The 17186-nt window shown below is 40.0% G+C and overlaps 1 protein-coding gene and 1 pseudogene across 11 annotated transcripts in view; one reads left to right on the plus strand and one right to left on the minus strand.

Moving 5' to 3' along the window:
• Positions 1-17186, minus strand: part of LOC309639020 (phosphatidate cytidylyltransferase, mitochondrial) — a 264790-nt gene that overhangs the window by 73314 nt on the left and 174290 nt on the right. The window contains exon 1 of one of the 10 annotated variants that reach the window (XM_082415724.1): positions 7944-10555. The exons of 8 other annotated variants lie outside the window; for them this stretch is intronic. In XM_082415724.1, the coding sequence (XP_082271850.1) occupies positions 7944-8025 (82 nt within the window). In that variant the 5' untranslated portion in view covers positions 8026-10555. Of the gene's footprint in view, positions 1-7943; positions 10556-17186 lie in introns of those variants that run through there. One more of the 10 variants, XM_082415732.1, reaches the window with a different exon arrangement.
• On the plus strand, positions 14496-15072 carry LOC309639050 (small ribosomal subunit protein eS24 pseudogene; annotated as a pseudogene). The gene has a single exon. The product of its transcript is annotated as a small ribosomal subunit protein eS24 pseudogene (transcript).

Raw genomic sequence — 17186 nt, forward strand, 5'->3', positions numbered from 1 at the left:
ACACTAAGAGCAATATTTGATGTCTGCTGTTAGTCCTGGAATTCTACTTCACTCTACCGCTTCCCTCTCTGTATTGAAATAAAGCCTCTAACAGAAAAAGGGCTCCATCATCATCTCCAGAAATTGGTGGTAATTGTTCCCAATTGGGAATTCAGTGGGGCCGTGTTACAAAACTTTACATAGGTTTCACACCGAGAATGACTACTATTTTCCATCTCTTTTACCCTCCACTCAATAGAACTTCAAGCCTGGTACTATAGCTGCTATTACATATTTCTTTAAAAAGCTACCCAAATCACTCTCCTGGGTGATTTTAAGCACTGGCAAAGAGGTCAGAGCTTTTCAGCAAGGAAATAAAACACGGGTTCTCTGTGGGGTCAGCCAATAGTTTATCAGTTGCTCATCAAAAAAACAATAGTTGAAAAGGACACGCACAGTAAGAAAGGGAGAAAATGGGTACAGGAGGAAGCCGCCGACAATGAAATAAAATTTTAAATTAATCCCTTGTCACTTTAATAGGGCTGCCACATCATGGAAGATGTGTTTGTTTTCAAAGGGGGGAAAACATGCAGAAATCTGCACTCATCACTCCCTCGACTGTTAACAGGGAAACGGCACAGGCTCTGTCCAGCAGAAGGTGAGCGAGTGTGAACACCGTGCGAAACTGCTCGGCGGAAAGCATCTGCATCAAACCATTAAATTCGGGAATTCACTCTATTAAAATCTAATCATTAGCCAAGAAGCATTAACAGGCAACTCTTTTCACGCAAAACAGATATAAAATAAATACCAAGAGCGATACATACGGATGATCCTTCATTCATCATTTTAGAGGGTGCATAAGGCCACCTATTGTTTCAGCTCTTTGTTGCTCTCCAGCAGCCACCTCTATACAATGTAGAGTATTGTTTGAGTACTGGAACAAACAACTTTAGCTTTTTCTGTATATCTAAAAGTCCCTGGATTACCCTCCAAAGAAACCTGGCGCTGAGACAAAGTTGACTTGTAACAAGTCTCAGCCTTTAAGCAAATTGCTCATTAATGCACAACTAAAGTTTCTGTTCATACCCTAATTAACCTATGTATCTCCAGAATTGTCCCCCCACCCACCCCCAGTTCTGCGCTCTCCGAAACTGGGCAGAATTTTTTTTTTGAATTTTATTTTATTTATTTTTTTATACAGCAGGTTGTTATTAGTTATCCATTTTATACACATCAGTGTATACATGTCAATTCCAATCTCCCAATTCATCCCACCCTCTCACCCCCCCCCCCGCCACTTTCCCCCCTTGGTGTCCATACGTTTGTTCTCTACATCTGTGCTGGGCAGAATTTTTCTAACACACAATTTTCCATTACACATGGATGCTGGTGGGCTTTAACAGTGGTGAAGACTGTGACCAAAATACTGACTGAAAAAAAAGTTCAGACCAAAGCAACACCACGTCTGTTAACAGGGGAGCAGCCGGTGAGTGAAAAGGGAGGCTGGGACATCTGCGAAAGTTCCAGGGTGAAGCCGCCCCTGGCCCCGCCCCCAACCCGAGAAGGAGGCTTCATATGGAGAAGACAACCTCTTAGGACATGGCCACTACTTTAAAAGATCTCATAAACAAGACACAGAGAAGACTTACAGGACAATTCCAATTATATAGGGCTTTAAAAAAAAAACAAAAATACAAAAAAAACCCACCAGACAAAATTAAGCTAATTTGTCTAGAATGGCACACATAGGTAGTAATCGTATAAAGAAAAGCAAGTTACAACTGCGACGCCCTCTTGGGGTCGGGAGGAATTCTGACTGGGAGAGAATACTTGAAGGAGGCGATTGAATACTTCTTCACCTGGTGATGATTACAAGGTTGATTATTTTTTAACTATAAATTACACTTATGTTTTATGTATTTTTATGTCTATATGATATGTTTCATAATAAAAAATGTTAAGAGACAGAGACACACAGAGAGAGACAGACAGACACAGACAGAGAAAGATCAACCCAAGACCTAACACATTCCTTAGCAGAGCAGAGGCATTCCATACATGTTTAAGAGAATGGATACTGGGTTACAAAAGCACAGTACTGAGTCTTCTCCAATCACTTACTAAATATTTTTCAGTTTGTTATGTTTACAGACTTCTTTGCAAACAGATGGGTGAAATGTTAAGAGTTCAGAAAAGATCATATAAATAGCCACAAATTAAAGACAACTTTCAGAATGGATTTTCTATTTTATTTAGCATAAATAAACATTCTTTCAACTAGCAGTGATTCACATTGTTAGGATTAAAACATATCCTGTATACAATACCATGAAATTAAAACAATCTACAGAATTCTAAGAAAGAGAATGCAGAAAAGGCAAGATAAGAAAGCAAACTGGCAATAATCCCTTAGAACTTAGTAGAACATGTAACATTCAGGAAGGCAGAGAGAAAGAAAGCAAAAGAGAGAAAATAAAAATTTCAGACTCTGCTTTTAAAATAAAGTGGTTGAAGTTTTTTTTGGGCCGGGGCGGGGAGGGGGGGGGTGGGGGGGACGCTGATATATGAGTTCATTAAAAAATAAAAGGGAGAGGGGCTATTTTGTAAGACAAACTGACACTGCTGAGCAAGGCTGGAGCTCAGCTCCAAGGAGCCCAGTATATACATAGATACCACTAAATATAAACAGTCACGGAATAAACGTGCAGATACAGAGAGATAAAACAGATACAGTCAGAAACAATCCCTGGTAAGACTGATTTTATATCTTTGTGTACGTGCAGAAGTGCGAAATCTGGATCTAATTTCTTCACGACAAAACCCAGTTTTCTGCAACATCCTCACAATAAAGCAGAACCAAACTATTAAGGAGAGGTATTGAATCTTCTCATATGCAGAGGGGGAATTTCTTCATATCTTACGGTGTGTTTTTAAAATACTCTTCCTTCACGGCAACGAATCCAAACACCCTAGGAATTGAAGGCCCTGCGGACGATAGGGAAGTAAGGAGGAAGGAAGGAAGAGAAATCCGCCTTCCAAAACAAAGCTGGTGTAGGTTCCAAGAAACAGCCAAGTAAAATAATCCTTCCAGAAAAGGGTAGAGAAACAAGGGAGAGGAGCCGGAAGGAAGGAGAGGATAATCACACCTTCCCTCCCAAACTGTAGACAGAAGGAATACAAACTGGCCAGGTCCTCGCAGGAGAGCTCTTGGGTTCACCTGGGCTTGTTTTATTAACCAAGCTCCTCCCAACCTCTCCTCCTCTCACCCCCTCCCCCTCTCTCTCCATCTCTCCTTCCCCCCTCCCCCCTCACTCCTGACCCTCTCCTACAAATTAAAAGCTACAGTAAAATGAATTTCCACAGCAAAACAGCTGCAGATATTCTACCTCACCCCTGGGTGAAGAGCTGGTCACTTGGTGCTCGGGGCTGGGGACAGAATACAGCCAGTACAAAACGGCTCTGCTCTGTGCCCTTTTCAACTCACTAGTACCGACACTCCTAAGTTTCCTGATGCCTCTGAGCTCATTAGACAAAGAACAATGAAACCAGGACTCCATTAAACTGCTGCTGGTTAAACTGGCAGAAAACAAAAGAAATCCGTCAGCCGGGCATGGGCCCTGCTCACATCCCTAGCAGGGTCTCACTGGACTCAACCACCCTTGTTGTGTACATTTTCCTTTCAATTCCAGAAAATTAATGTATATGTAGCCTGTGATGAAACAAGTGAGAATTAAGTTCTGAAACAATGAACAGCTCTAAAAGTCCAGGAACTTATAACACTCTTCTCTTAAGCTTTCAGAAGATCTGAAGATACAATCTATTCTTCCTTTCTCCCAATATAAATCATACCATTAAATTAAAAGGGGAGAATTCTTCTACCAAATTACACCTTAATGGCTCTTAACCCATAATTAAAGTATCACTAACAGCAGCTTAAAGCCACAGCCAACCATGAGTACATTTATTAGGACCTAAGTTTTCAGCACTAAGTAATTATGTAAATAGAACCATCAGCCATCTTGAGAAAAGTCCATGGTCGAACCAGCTCCCTGGTTCCTTGAGGAAACTCTCTGTGACTGGCATCTACGCAGGGCCTCCTCCCCTGCACTCAGAACAAAGTTAAGCAAAGCTACGTGCCAGAGGAGCAAGGAAGGCGAATTCCGACCATGCTCCTCGCCTAGAGCCCTGATCACCATCTTCCCTGATTATCACAACAGTTTGGGAACCTAGACCAACAACTGGTTTCAGAGCAAAGAAGAATCCAGGTCAGACTCAACTGTGCATCGTGGGCCAAGATGCTGTCCCTGTGCTGCGGGCTGTGAAGGTCCCCGGGACACAGCGTGGCCCCCAACATCAAGGAGGTGATGATTAATTAAGGAGGCAAGACATCAAATAATTTTGGAGAGGTGGTATGGTATAGAAGAATCACAGACTAACTGAGACCACTTTGTTCCTCAATTCAATTCTGTTACAAACTTTCTGAATAAACTTGGATGGACAATTCACCTCTCTAGGTCTCAGTTTTCTTGGCAAAAACAAGGCAAATGTATTAGCTGTATCTAAGGCCCTGGATAGCTCTGCAATAATTAGATAATTAGAGAACATGAGACAGTATAAAATTAAGTGCTAAATTATACAGTAGCGACCACAGCTGCCGACAGAGAGATTTCATTGATCTCTGAGTCCACCACTTCCTGAGAGCCACACCAGGCACTGTGCCAGGACTCAGGGATACAGCGACCAAGACAAAGCCCCGCCTTCATGAGGCTTTCGGTCTACTAGTGGCGCATTCTCAGGAGTTCAGAGGGGAAAAAATGAAGGCTCCTTTTCAAGGAGATAGAGGCAAAGCTGGGATTCAAGTGGGTGTAATTTGAACATACAGTAGGAAGGGTGATGAACGATGGACTGGCTAACTGTTGAGAATTACAGTAATAAACCAGAGATTTTTGAAAAGACATATTAATACCCAAGCAGAGTTCTGCTAATTGGCTTATCACCAATGAAGGTAATTAGTTTCCATAAGTTAGCCAAATGCAGATTCTTCCTGCCCTTTGCCAATCATCTTCTCCTATCCCAATAGGTCCCCACCCCAAATCTATTTGTGGTTCATTTTTTCCCTTAATTCTCTTTTCAATCATGCTTGTGGATTTCTATGGTGAAAGTCAGGAGCAGACACCAAGCAGAGAGTCCATATCTAAGCCATCTGTAGTCTACCTTAAATGTGGGGTTTTAGGAAGACCTTGTATGCTATGAGATAATTGGCTAAAAAAGACCTGTTTGTGTATAAGTTGCTAGAGCGGTTGAGGAAAGATGGTGCAGACACATGGTTTATTTTGTGGAGTAGAGCTCTAATACAAATAAGGAAAACAGTACAACTAACCTAGAGAATAATTAACCGTCAACATCTCACTTTCTTAAAACTAAAAATTCATACAATTATTTTGTCCCTTATTTTTAAGAGACGTGAAACATGCCTGGGCCCTAAGTGAAATCAAACACTGCCCACCAACTGTACATTCCATTTTCCAAATAACTTCCCTGGAATGCTGGTGAGCTGATAGATTTAATACGAATATTCTCAAAGTGCTGGACTTAAAAGGAACAATAACTATTCCAACTTTTCTTACCCCCCCCCAAAAAAAATCCCATCTAAGATTTATGCCCATCTTCTAAACACCCTTTTGAGTTCAGAGCAGATGTGTGCAATGTTTACACTGAGAAAACCACTAGGACATAAACAACCCACTATAAACACCACTCAGATTTTGCTGTGCTTTTCTTCATTTCCAGTGTATTTATTTTGGTGTTAAAATAATATTAACTTTCATAATAAGGAAAATAGCAGCAGATGTTTAAACCAAACAGACACACATCATCCCACACATCTACTCAACTTTCAGAATCAAAGTTTCTTCCTCCCAATTAAGGAGGGAGCCTAGAAGACCACTCTCGTGTATGGTACCTACTAAACAACAGATCAACCTGGACAAGCTTTCCGTAAGCTTTTCCTCACCACCTGCAGACATAAAAAATTAATGTGGTATCCATTTCCTAATAATCCCTATATTCCTCTCTCAGGCTGATTATTATGCTTTGTTTTATTTTGAAAATATCTTATTACTCAATGACAAAGACAATCCAACAGAAAGTGCCTTAAAAGTTTTCAGTTTCTTGTTCACTGAAAAAAAATTCTTTTAAACTAACTGCAGTGTTAATTTCACAGGAAATACGCCTGGTGGCTTGCTGCTTAGACCACGCTAAAAGGGACTTGAGGACACAGGGGGGGCGGGAAGGGGAAGCTGGGATGAAGTGAGAGAGTGGCATGGACATATACACACTACCAAATGTAAAATAGATAGCTAGTGGGAAGCAGCTGCACAGCACAGGGAGATCAGCTCGGTGCTTTATGACACTTAGAGGGGTGGGATAGGGAGGGTGGAGGGAGGCTCGAGAGGCAGGGGATATAGGAGTATATGTATACATATAGCTGATTCACTTTGTTGTACAGCAGAAACTAACACAACATTGTAAAGCAATTATACTCCAATGAAGATGTAAAAAAAAAACAAAAAGTCTGCCTTTCAAATGAGTGACTTTAGAAGCAGGATGATACCTAAAGCAGCAGATTCAAAGAAAGCAATTCACCAAAATTCGCATTCCTGGAACAAGTAGGATTTAAAAAAAAAAAAAAGAAAGACTACTTTAAATATGAGATTCTTATCCACAAAGTTAAATAAAAAACAATAAGAATGAGACTTTTCCTTGAAGGGGAAAGGGTAAGTTTTCGACTGCTTGGGCAACAGGGCTAAAGTTTTTACACGAAAAATACAAGTGGATCAGCTCACCCTCCCAAGTTTCTTCCATGTTTTCTTTTTCTAGAGCAATGTTCAGTTCACTATAGGCAGAGACATGGAAACTTCTCCTGCTGAATCAGAAGGGAGATGTCTCCTTGATTTGTATGTGGTTACAACAAAAAACACTTCCCCTGCCAAGCTGAATTCCCCCGGAGACGTGTCTCCGGCTACTCAGACTCAGACCATTACCACTTTTTCAAATCGCACGTAGATAATGTTGGATTAAGAAATTCCCTTTTCTCTTCTTACTACTAACAGAGACAGCTTGAAATACTACAGGGCAGTGGGGAACTACCTCATGGTTTAGTAGGAGGTAATAAATGATAAGATTTCAGAGCTCTTTTTTTTTTTTTTTTTTAATTTAGCTTTCTGGTTGGTGGGTTGTGCAATCACTTCCACAAGGGACAGGAGTGTGGAGGGAACATCCTTCAATGTCAGAACTCTCCCAGAGCTGTACAGGAAATGGGAAATCAGACAAAGAGCCAGTCTGTGCTCTGTGACATGGGTGCCTTTCCAGGCCCCCAAACTGAAGAGAAAAATTCTTCATTGTTTGGGACAATCGCTCTTGAACACAAAAACGCACTGTAACTTTCTGTTCCCCTCTACATGAAAATCCAAAGCTCTCGTTGGCTGTTAGACTACAACAGGAATACTGTATGTAGATAGTGTATGTTTAAAATAAGTATCAAAGCAAAAAAAAAAAAAAAGAGAGTGAGAGAGAGAAAACCCGGCATGTTTAACTTTTTACTTGGGTCCAGAAGTTCCTCCACTAAAGAAAACACCAACAGAAATCAAAAAAGAAATACAATTTAAAATACTTTAAAATGTGAGGAGTTAGTATGCTGCAAGCATAAAGCAAACTTTTAACAATGTATATTTTACCACCTCCCCGCCCCCGCCCCCAGCTCTCTCCACTGTAACCCCTGAAGGCTAAGATACAAACAACAAACTTTGTACTGAAAACAGTACCTAAGAACCGCTTGCCTTTCAAAGCACCCTAAAGTCTCAAGAAAGAGAACAAAATGCACAGAAGGCAATCAGAACCGGAAAGGAGGAGTGGCCTTGACCAAAGCAATAGGGTAGCAGTTTCTAGAAGGGAACATCTACCTTCATAGCACAGAATCCCGATATTGCTGTTCATCTTGTCCAAGTACTGGTAGTTCAACAGGTCCATCTTCATAAATAGCATTTATTGGGCTAGCACAGAAAACCAGCTCTTTGCTTTCGCCCCGAAAAAGTACGTTTCCAAAATCAACTAGTGCTGAGCAGCTCCTGGCTCTTCTCTTAAACTTCACAAAGACGGAGGCCCGGCCTCGGATCAAAACAAAGTAAAAGTAAAAAAAAAAAAAAAAAGACGCACACAAAATCGAACTTGCAGAAAACCCTTCAAGGGTTCGTGGGCAGACGGTATACGTCCTGGATCCTCAATCGAGCATTTAAAAAATCGTTTCAGAAGTCTTTACGGGTCTTTCTTCGACGTAAGAAAGGAGCAAGGAAGGAAAACCCGAAGCCCATTTCCTAGGACAAAGCCGCGCTCGCGCCGCTCACAGCCCGCTGCGAGTTCACTGCGCTGACACGCCGACTATGCCTGGAATGACTCGTATGTGGACGAGCTTCCTCTTCCCAGCGGGAGGGAGCGCGGAGCATGCTCACTGAGTCCCCGGGGCTCTTCACATGTCAGGGATGTTTTCTGCACAAGATCAGGCTCTAAATGTACTAAAGTGTTTGAAAGAAAGAGGAGGAGGAGGTGGAGAGTCTGCAGGAGGGGCCGGGGCAGAGCGGCTCTTGACAGGAAGCAGCCCTGCCGCTGCAAAACCGGAGGAGGGAAGAGAAAACCCAGGAAGTCGCTTTTTCAGGAGCTGAGTACAAAGTCAAAAATCCATCATGGAGGCAAACTTCCATGGAATTTAACTCTGGTGTAGCTTCACCTTTGGGTTTCAGAAACCCAAAGTGCTTTGCTGTGGTACATATACCACATATTTCTTTTCTTTTCTTTCCTTCCTTCTCTTTTAAAAGTCGTTTTACAAGGTCCATTTACACTTTAACTGTATATTTAAAATTTCGATGTCATGTTACATATAACTTCTCTCATAATTCTCATAACAACTCACATAAACAGGGCAGGGATGGTATCACCTTTTTACAGCAGCGGAAACTGGGGCTCAGAGGAATTAAATAATGGTATATGGCTCCCAAAATAGTTGGTAGAACTACTTTTAGAGTGTTTTATTCCCTTATAACCTTCTAAAAAATAAGGAGGGGAAGAGGGAGAGAGAAAGATAAGGAGAAACAGGAAGAGAGAAAGAGAGTTGAAGGAAGTAAGACTACATATCCAAAACACAAAGCCTACCTGACACGATGGGTGGGAGGGATAAAATTATTTTCATTTTGCACATAGGAAAGCTGTTCCATCTGTGTATTAGAGGCTAACAGAGTAGCATGCCGCCACGTCACGCCTTACTGTAAGGACTTGGGCCTTAAACTTCACATCTCCAATATCCAGCACAAGTGGTGCCCAAAAGCTATTTACTGAATCAGTAAATCACTGAAAGTTCAGAATCTTCAGCACATGAAGAACACACTAGCAAAATAAAGGGAAAAAAATAGTTTTCTCTTTGGAGATGGCACCTAGCTTTTGGCACCATGAATAGACTAGTAATTCACCACAGGAGGTGTTTCTATACTAATACTATTGCATGCTATTTGGAGATTTAGGAAATACCAAGGGGTGTGCTATACTGTAGACCAAGACTTGACATTGTAATACCCTAAAATAAGAACTGGATAAATAATTTCAAGGGCTTATATGTTAAAAGATTAGCAGTTGCACTTCGGGTAACAGGCATGTTCATGACAAGTTGTTCTAATTGAATCCTATTTGGAGATAAATACAACAGCCAATACTGCTGCCGTCCCTGCTGCAATAGTAGTAACTGGCATAGCAGCAGGTGAAGGAGGCAACAGAAAAATCGAGATTTCACAAGCTTTAATTTACAAGGCTATTTATTAATGCTAGATTACATATTCTAGAATCTGAATAAGCTATACTGAAAGGTATGTACACCATCACTTGTAATTAAAGTACTTGATGGTACTTGACGGGGAGGGTCAGAAGAAAACTCTTACAGCATCTAATATATATTATTGTACTTAATCTTAATATCTTTGGGTACAGATTCAAGTTCAACTGACAGTTTTGGTTCAAATTCAATTACCCAGTTGGTTGTGGAGAACAATTACTGTGCTACATTCCTTGACGTAATTTCTCAATCAGAAAACGTTATGAGTCATTAGCACACCCCAGACGGGAGAAAGCTGGCTGCACCTTGGAATCAGTGTGGAGTTTTTAAAAATCCTAAGGCTGTGGGTGTACCCCAAAATAATCTGAAGGGGTGGGGCCCAGTGTTGGGATTGATTTTAAAGAGTCCCAGGCGATTCTAACATGCGCCCAAGATTGAGAACCACTGCTTTTATCTCAGAGGGAAAAAAATCACCTGCCTTCAGATACTTCATTTTACACAACTTATTTTGAGAAGGAAAGTTTTCTTTTTAAAGTACAGTGATTTAACCAGATCCAAACAATCCAGTGGTAACGATATGAGTAAAATATTTAGTAACTTCCCTTTAATGACTCAGTGTCACTTACAATGTGGTTTTCAGTCTCCAAGGGGCAACCACCCATGTGGACACAGGCCCACAGGTACACCTTGACCTGTGTTTGCAATGAGCTGTAGGAAAATAAAATCCCCAGCCCCCACCGCGTGTTTCCCACTGATCTGGACGCTACTGTGGTCCTGCTTAGAGCTACAGACCAGGAGAGTGAACAGGTAGAAACGTTGATAGCAATTTGACAGAGTCATCTTAGGTCCTGTAAATCTTCCAGGCAGACAGTCTGAGAAGCCCCGCCCTGAAGGGTGGCGGCCACACCCGCCGACTCCGCAGGGCAGCCAGTCCCTGCGGCTGGACCTATCCCATCACAGCTCCCCACACCGTCCACCTTCCGCTTCAAGCAGTGAACTACCTACAGTTACTCTCGAAAACCAAATTATTTCACTTCTCAGTGCACACATTCCCTCTTTGTGCAAGACTCTTCCAGCCTCTCTCCCAGCAAACACTCATTCTTCCCGCAGGACTTGGCACACGTCTCCTTTGTCCTGTGGGACCCCCGTCCTTCTGAGTCCTCACTCCCAGGCCTCTGCCATCATTTGCCCACAGACGTGCTTCCATCCTAGGCACGTCTAGGCTTTAGGAGCAAGGGTTATGCCTTCTGTACCTCTGCAGGGTTGGTCTGGCAGGAGCCTGGCACATGGTAGGCCATCAATAAATTCCTGTTGAATAAAATCTCTAATATGAAAACACCTCAAAGGTAGACTCTCCATCTCCCCCTCCCTGCTCCCAGCACATACCAGATTATCTAACTCAATGTTTCTCCAACTGGATTCTGTCAGCATCTTCTGGAGACACAAGTCCTCACATCTGAGGGAAACTCATCTAGATTCTGATCAGGCTTCAGATTATGGTCAACATATCCACTGAAAAAATCCAAGCGCTGGAAAATGTCAGTGCTTCTCAAGCTCATTCACAGACTAACATTGTCATAATTAAACTACCAACAGGATTCTTCTTAAGGAAACTGGAAGGATGGTTCTAAATTTTATCCACAAAAAAAAAAAAAAAAAATCAGGAAGAAAGTTGGGTTTTTTTGGATGAAGAAATTTGATCTATCAGATATTTAAAACATAAAGCTACTGTATAGCATAGGAAACTATACTTGATATTTTGTAATAACCTATATGGGAAAGAACCTGAAGAAGAATCATATATATACATATATATATGTACACATATAACTGAATCACTTTGCTGTACACCTGAAACTAACACAACATTGTAAATCAACTCTACTTCAATAAAATAAAATAAATAAATAAAACATAAAGCAAAGAACATTTCTGGGGTGGAACTGGGAAGAGAATAAGAAAAGTGAAACAGATATTGTCATATAGTAAAAACTTTAAAAACTGTAAGAAAATGTTCAGACTATCTAATTTGGAATAGGGAAACACTTTCTAAGCCTGAAAAAGAATTAAATCAAAGAAAGAAGTCACAGAGGAAACTACTGTAGAATTTGACTGAATATACACATTTTATGTTTCGTACATCTGAAAACACCAAAACGAAGTAGAGAGGCAAAACACAAAATGGAAGAATATATTTGTGACATATACTATGGTGGATGAAGGATGAATGTTCTTGGTATATAAACATTAAAAAATAGAAAATAAGAAAAAACTTAATCTAAATTATTTTTAAATGAGCAAAGAACATGAGAAACAAATGGCCAATACAGTTTTAAAAAGCCTATTCGAGGGACTTCCCTGGCAGTTCAGTGGTTAAGACTCCATGCTTCCACTGCAGGGGGCACAAGTTCGAGCCCTGGTCGCAGGGAAGATCCCGCAAGCCACGCAGCACGGCCAAAAATATAAACAAATAAAAGATAAAATAAATACACTTTAAATTTTTTTCTTAAAAACAAGCCTATTCAACCTCATTAAAAATAGTAAAAATACAAATTAAAAAAAATTAAGTGATTCTCTACCTGCCAAATTAACAAAAAGAGAAAGCATTTCAATCTTATTTAATGCTGGTGAGGTGAGCTGCCATTGGAATTTGTGTCACTGCTAGTAAAAGTGTAAGCAGTCAATGCCTTTCTACAAAGTAGTCAACATACGCATCAAGCTGTCTGTAGTGTTGAAAATGTTCACATCCTTTCCTTGCTCTGGACTCTAGTTCTAGAACTCTGTCTTAAGAAAATAATAAGATTTGGTCAAAGAATTGCATAAAGATGCTTATCATGCTTCTATTTATAATAATGAAAATTTGAAAACCTAAAAGTCCAAAAATAAGGAATGCATGAAAACTGTGGTATATCAATGACAGAATAGTATACAACCATTATAATTCCTTCTAAAAAATATAATGACAGGAGAAAATGATATACTCAAAACATATGCTAATGGAACTACATATGTTAAATGAAAACAAGCAAATAAAAAATATAAAAATAGTATGTACACTAAACACCTATTTTGCTTATGTATTTATAAGTATACACACATATGCATAAAATAATATACACACACATGTATTTAAAAGACTGTACTAGAGAAAACAATAATTCAGAAAGATACATGCACCCCAATGTTCACTGCAGCACCATTTACAGTAGACAGGACATGGAAGCAACCTAAATGTCCATCAATAGAAGAATGGATAAAGAAGATGTGGTACATACATACAATGGAATATTACTCAGCCATAAAAAGGAACGAAACTGTGCAATTTGCAGAGACGTGGATGGACCTAGAGACTGTCATACAGAGTGAAGTAAGTCAGAAAGAGAAAAACAAATATCGTGTAATACCTCATATGTGGAATCTAGAAAAATGATACAGATGAACTTATCTGCAAAGCAGAAATAGAGACACAGACTTAGAGAACAGACATATGGATATCCAGGGGGAAGGGGAGGGTGGGATGAATTGGGAGATTGGGATTGACATATATACACCACTGTGTATAAAATAGATTACTGATGAGGACCTACTGTGCAGCACAGGGAACTCTACGCAATGCTCTGTGGTGACCTAAATGGGAAGGAAATCCAAAAAAGAGGGGATATATGTATAGCTATAGTTGATTCACTTTGCTGTACAGCAGAAACTAGCACAGCATTGTAAAGCAACTATACGCCAATAAAAATTAATTTAAAAAAAAAAACAAGAAAAAAAAGGAAAAAAATAAATAAAAATAAATAAATGATTGGAAAGCATACCAAAATGTTACCAGTGCCTATCTTGGAGGGGTGGGCATTTTTTATATTTTCCTGTGTTTCTAATTTACCTGCAAAGACTATATTCCTTATATAATCAATGTGAGGGTGAAGGAAGGTCCTCACTTTTTAAAAAGCAGGGACATACGAGAAAATATGCCCTGGTGAGACATAAGCAATGGATCATTTATATCTAATTTTTGAACACCGTGATATGTCCTTTTCATTTAGATTTAACAGCTAAAGATTTAAAAATTCCAAACATTTATTTAGAACTCTGTAAGATTTAAAGATGTTTATAATGAGGTATCTGTCCTAAAGAACAGTCTACAATATGGCAGTGTATGTCAATTATATCTCAGTAAAACTGGGGGCTAAGGAAAACAGTCTACAAGGAGAAGCTCCCTGTACTTTAAACTTTCAGAGAATGTAGACATGTATGCATATGCTTTTGTCTTCTATTATTTACTGATTATTTCATGTATTAGTAACAATACCCCGAACTAGACCATAAGCTTTGGAGAAAAGGAAAACTAAGCTTCAGTTCTTGGTATAAAGCTCCCCACAGTATAAAATAAGGGCTCCATAAATGTTCATTATGGCAGCGTCTCAACATCTTTGTGGAATAATGATGGCAAAATGATGACAGTAGGAAGCCCAGGCTAATTACTAGGTTAAACGGTTCTACTTGCTAGAGAGTTGACTACCAGTTTAGAATAGAATCAGCAAAACTGTGAGCTGCTTCATAAAAGCCAAATGATCAAAATCACTCTCGAGACACTTATTAAAAGATAAAATGCTGGGACTTCCCTGGTGGTGCAGTGGTTAAGAATCCAACTGCCGCTCTTTTCCTTCCTGGCTGCTTGAAGATCAGCCGCCATTATGAACGACACGGTAACTATCCGGACAAGGAAGTTCATGACCAACCGACTACTTCAGCGGAAACAAATGGTCATCGATGTCCTTCATCCTGGGAAGGCAACAGTACCTAAGACAGAAGTTCGGGAAAAACTAGCCAAAATGTACAAGACCACACCAGATGTCACCTTTGTGTTCGGATTCCGAACCCATTTTGGTGGTGGCAAGACAACTGGCTTTGGCATGATTTACAATTTCTTGGATTACGCAAAGAAGAATGAGCCCAAACACAGGCTTGCAAGACATGGCCTGTATGAGAAGAAAAAGACCTCGAGAAAACAGCGAAAGGAACGCAAGAACAGAATGAAGAAAGTCAGGGGGACTGCAAAGGCCAATGCTGGTGCTGGCAAAAAGAAGTGAGCTGGAGATGGGACAACGGAAGGAATAAAGACTCTGCAGTGACTGTGTCTGTGGTGATTGTGCAGATTTTTCATGAGAGAGTTAATAAACTAAGACTTTTTACATTAAAAAAAAAAAAAAAAAGAATCCAACTGCCAACGCAGGGGACACGGGTTCGAGCCCTGGTCCGGGAAGATCCCACATGCCGCAGAGCAACTAAGCCCGTGCACCACAACTACTGAGCCCCTGTGCCACAACTACTGAAGCCCACACGCCTAGAGCCCGTGCTCTGCAACAAGAGAAGCCACCGCAATGAGAAGCCCACGCACCGCAACGAAGAGTAGCCCCTGCTCGCCACAACTAGAGAAAGCCCGCATGCGGCAACAAAGACCCAACGCAGCCACAAATAAATACATAAATAAATAAAATTTAAATAAAGAAATAAAATAAAATGCTTTCATTAGCACACTTGCCAAGCAAGGAATATTTTAATGTTAAGTCTAACAATTATTTTTTCACAGACACCAGGAAATGTAAATAACCCTACAGGGCTACTTGGTCCCCCCGCAATGGATTCAATTGCCCTCTTCTTTCCAGGATGCTAAGTAACCAATATATTTAACTAATGCTTTCATTTTTAAGTTTATTTTTCTCCTTACCACACATTTATTTTTTCAAATCACTTTAACCTTATATGTGACTAATAATCAAAAACCCTACCAAAGGAAGAAAGTTAAGTCTGACTGTAACTTGATCTACATTATCAACTAACCAAAAAGTTGGATGTGCAAAAGTGCCATGTTTAAGAGCATCTCTAGACCCCACTGCAATCTACGGGCACATTCTTCAGTATAATATGAACAGCAACAGTAACAATGGTGATGATAATGTTTGTTAAATACTTCATTGGTCAAGGCACTCTCACTTTTTTATATTATCTTAATTACTAAGACAAGGTTGTAAGAGAAGGAAAGCATAGAAGAGGGTTTAAGTGAAAACAAACTTAGCACTGAGTGGTAAGAAAGAAGACTTAAGGAACGAAACTTTTTCTTTTAAATACTGTTTAGAATGCAAAGTTCTGTGGCTCTTCAAAAGCTCAGCTAAAATCCCACCTTTCACAAGAACCCCATTAGCTAGGATTAATCTCTTTATGAGTCCCCTGTATTTTAGGTTTACACTGCACTTAATTCTAAAACAAGGCAGACTACGAGATGATTTATGCATCTCTCCCCTACCTGATTATAAAGACTGTTTTGCACACAGTAGGTCTTCAACAGTGTAGCTGTTGAATTAAAGAAGACACCAAAACAAAACAATTTTCAAATGCCTGAAGTATCAAGGATGTAAACCTGAATATCTATTAAGTTCTCTGTGTTTTTTACATTTTCTCTCAAGGAAAGAATTCCTAAATATATCACAAAACATTGCTTATTTCTCTAACTTGGAGTTGCTCACACTGAAATGACGATGAAAAATAGACAGTATTTTGTCAAATTTTTCACAAAAGCAAATGTCATTAAGCTGTATATCTTGATTTTTATTGTTTATAAAATAGTAACATTTCTAAGCTAAAACACTCGCAACTTCTATTAAGTATGACTAGATTATGTACTGTAATATAATGGAATTTTAACACAAATATATGTACTTTTTAAAAAACTTAAAATGGTTCTTCAAAGCAAAGATTTAAACTTTCAATACAACAGCACCCTCTAAGGGTGAATTTTAAACTGCAAAGACAACTTCCGGAAAGCAAACTGCCTAATTTCTCACCTGAGTTCAAACACAATAAGCCTCTTACTTAACTTAAAAAGTCACAGTGAATGGGCTTCCCTGGTGGCGCAGTGGTTGAGAATCTGCCTGCCAATGCAGGGTACACAGGTTCGAGCCCGGGTCTGGGAAGATCCCACATGCCGCAGATCAACTAGGCCCGTGAGCCACAATTACTGAGCCTGCGCGTCTGGAGCCTGTGCTCCACAACAAGAGAGGCTGCGATAATGAGAAGCCCGCGCACCGCGATTAAGAGTGGCCCCCACTTGCCACAACACTTGCCGCAACTAGAGAAAGCCCTCGCACAGAAACAAAGACCCAACAGAGCCATAAATAAATAAACAAACAACAACAACAACAAAAGTCACAGCGAATATCTTTCAACAAACAGTTCCATTTTCATTAAACTTTGCAAAAATTAAAAAAATCCTAACAAAACCAATTCATTTGATATCAAATGAGTGAATAGGAAATCTGCTTTACTAACATGA

This window comes from Balaenoptera physalus (genome assembly GCF_965194825.1).
Source record: "Balaenoptera physalus genome assembly, chromosome: 11".
Lineage (NCBI taxonomy): Eukaryota > Metazoa > Chordata > Mammalia > Artiodactyla > Balaenopteridae > Balaenoptera > Balaenoptera physalus.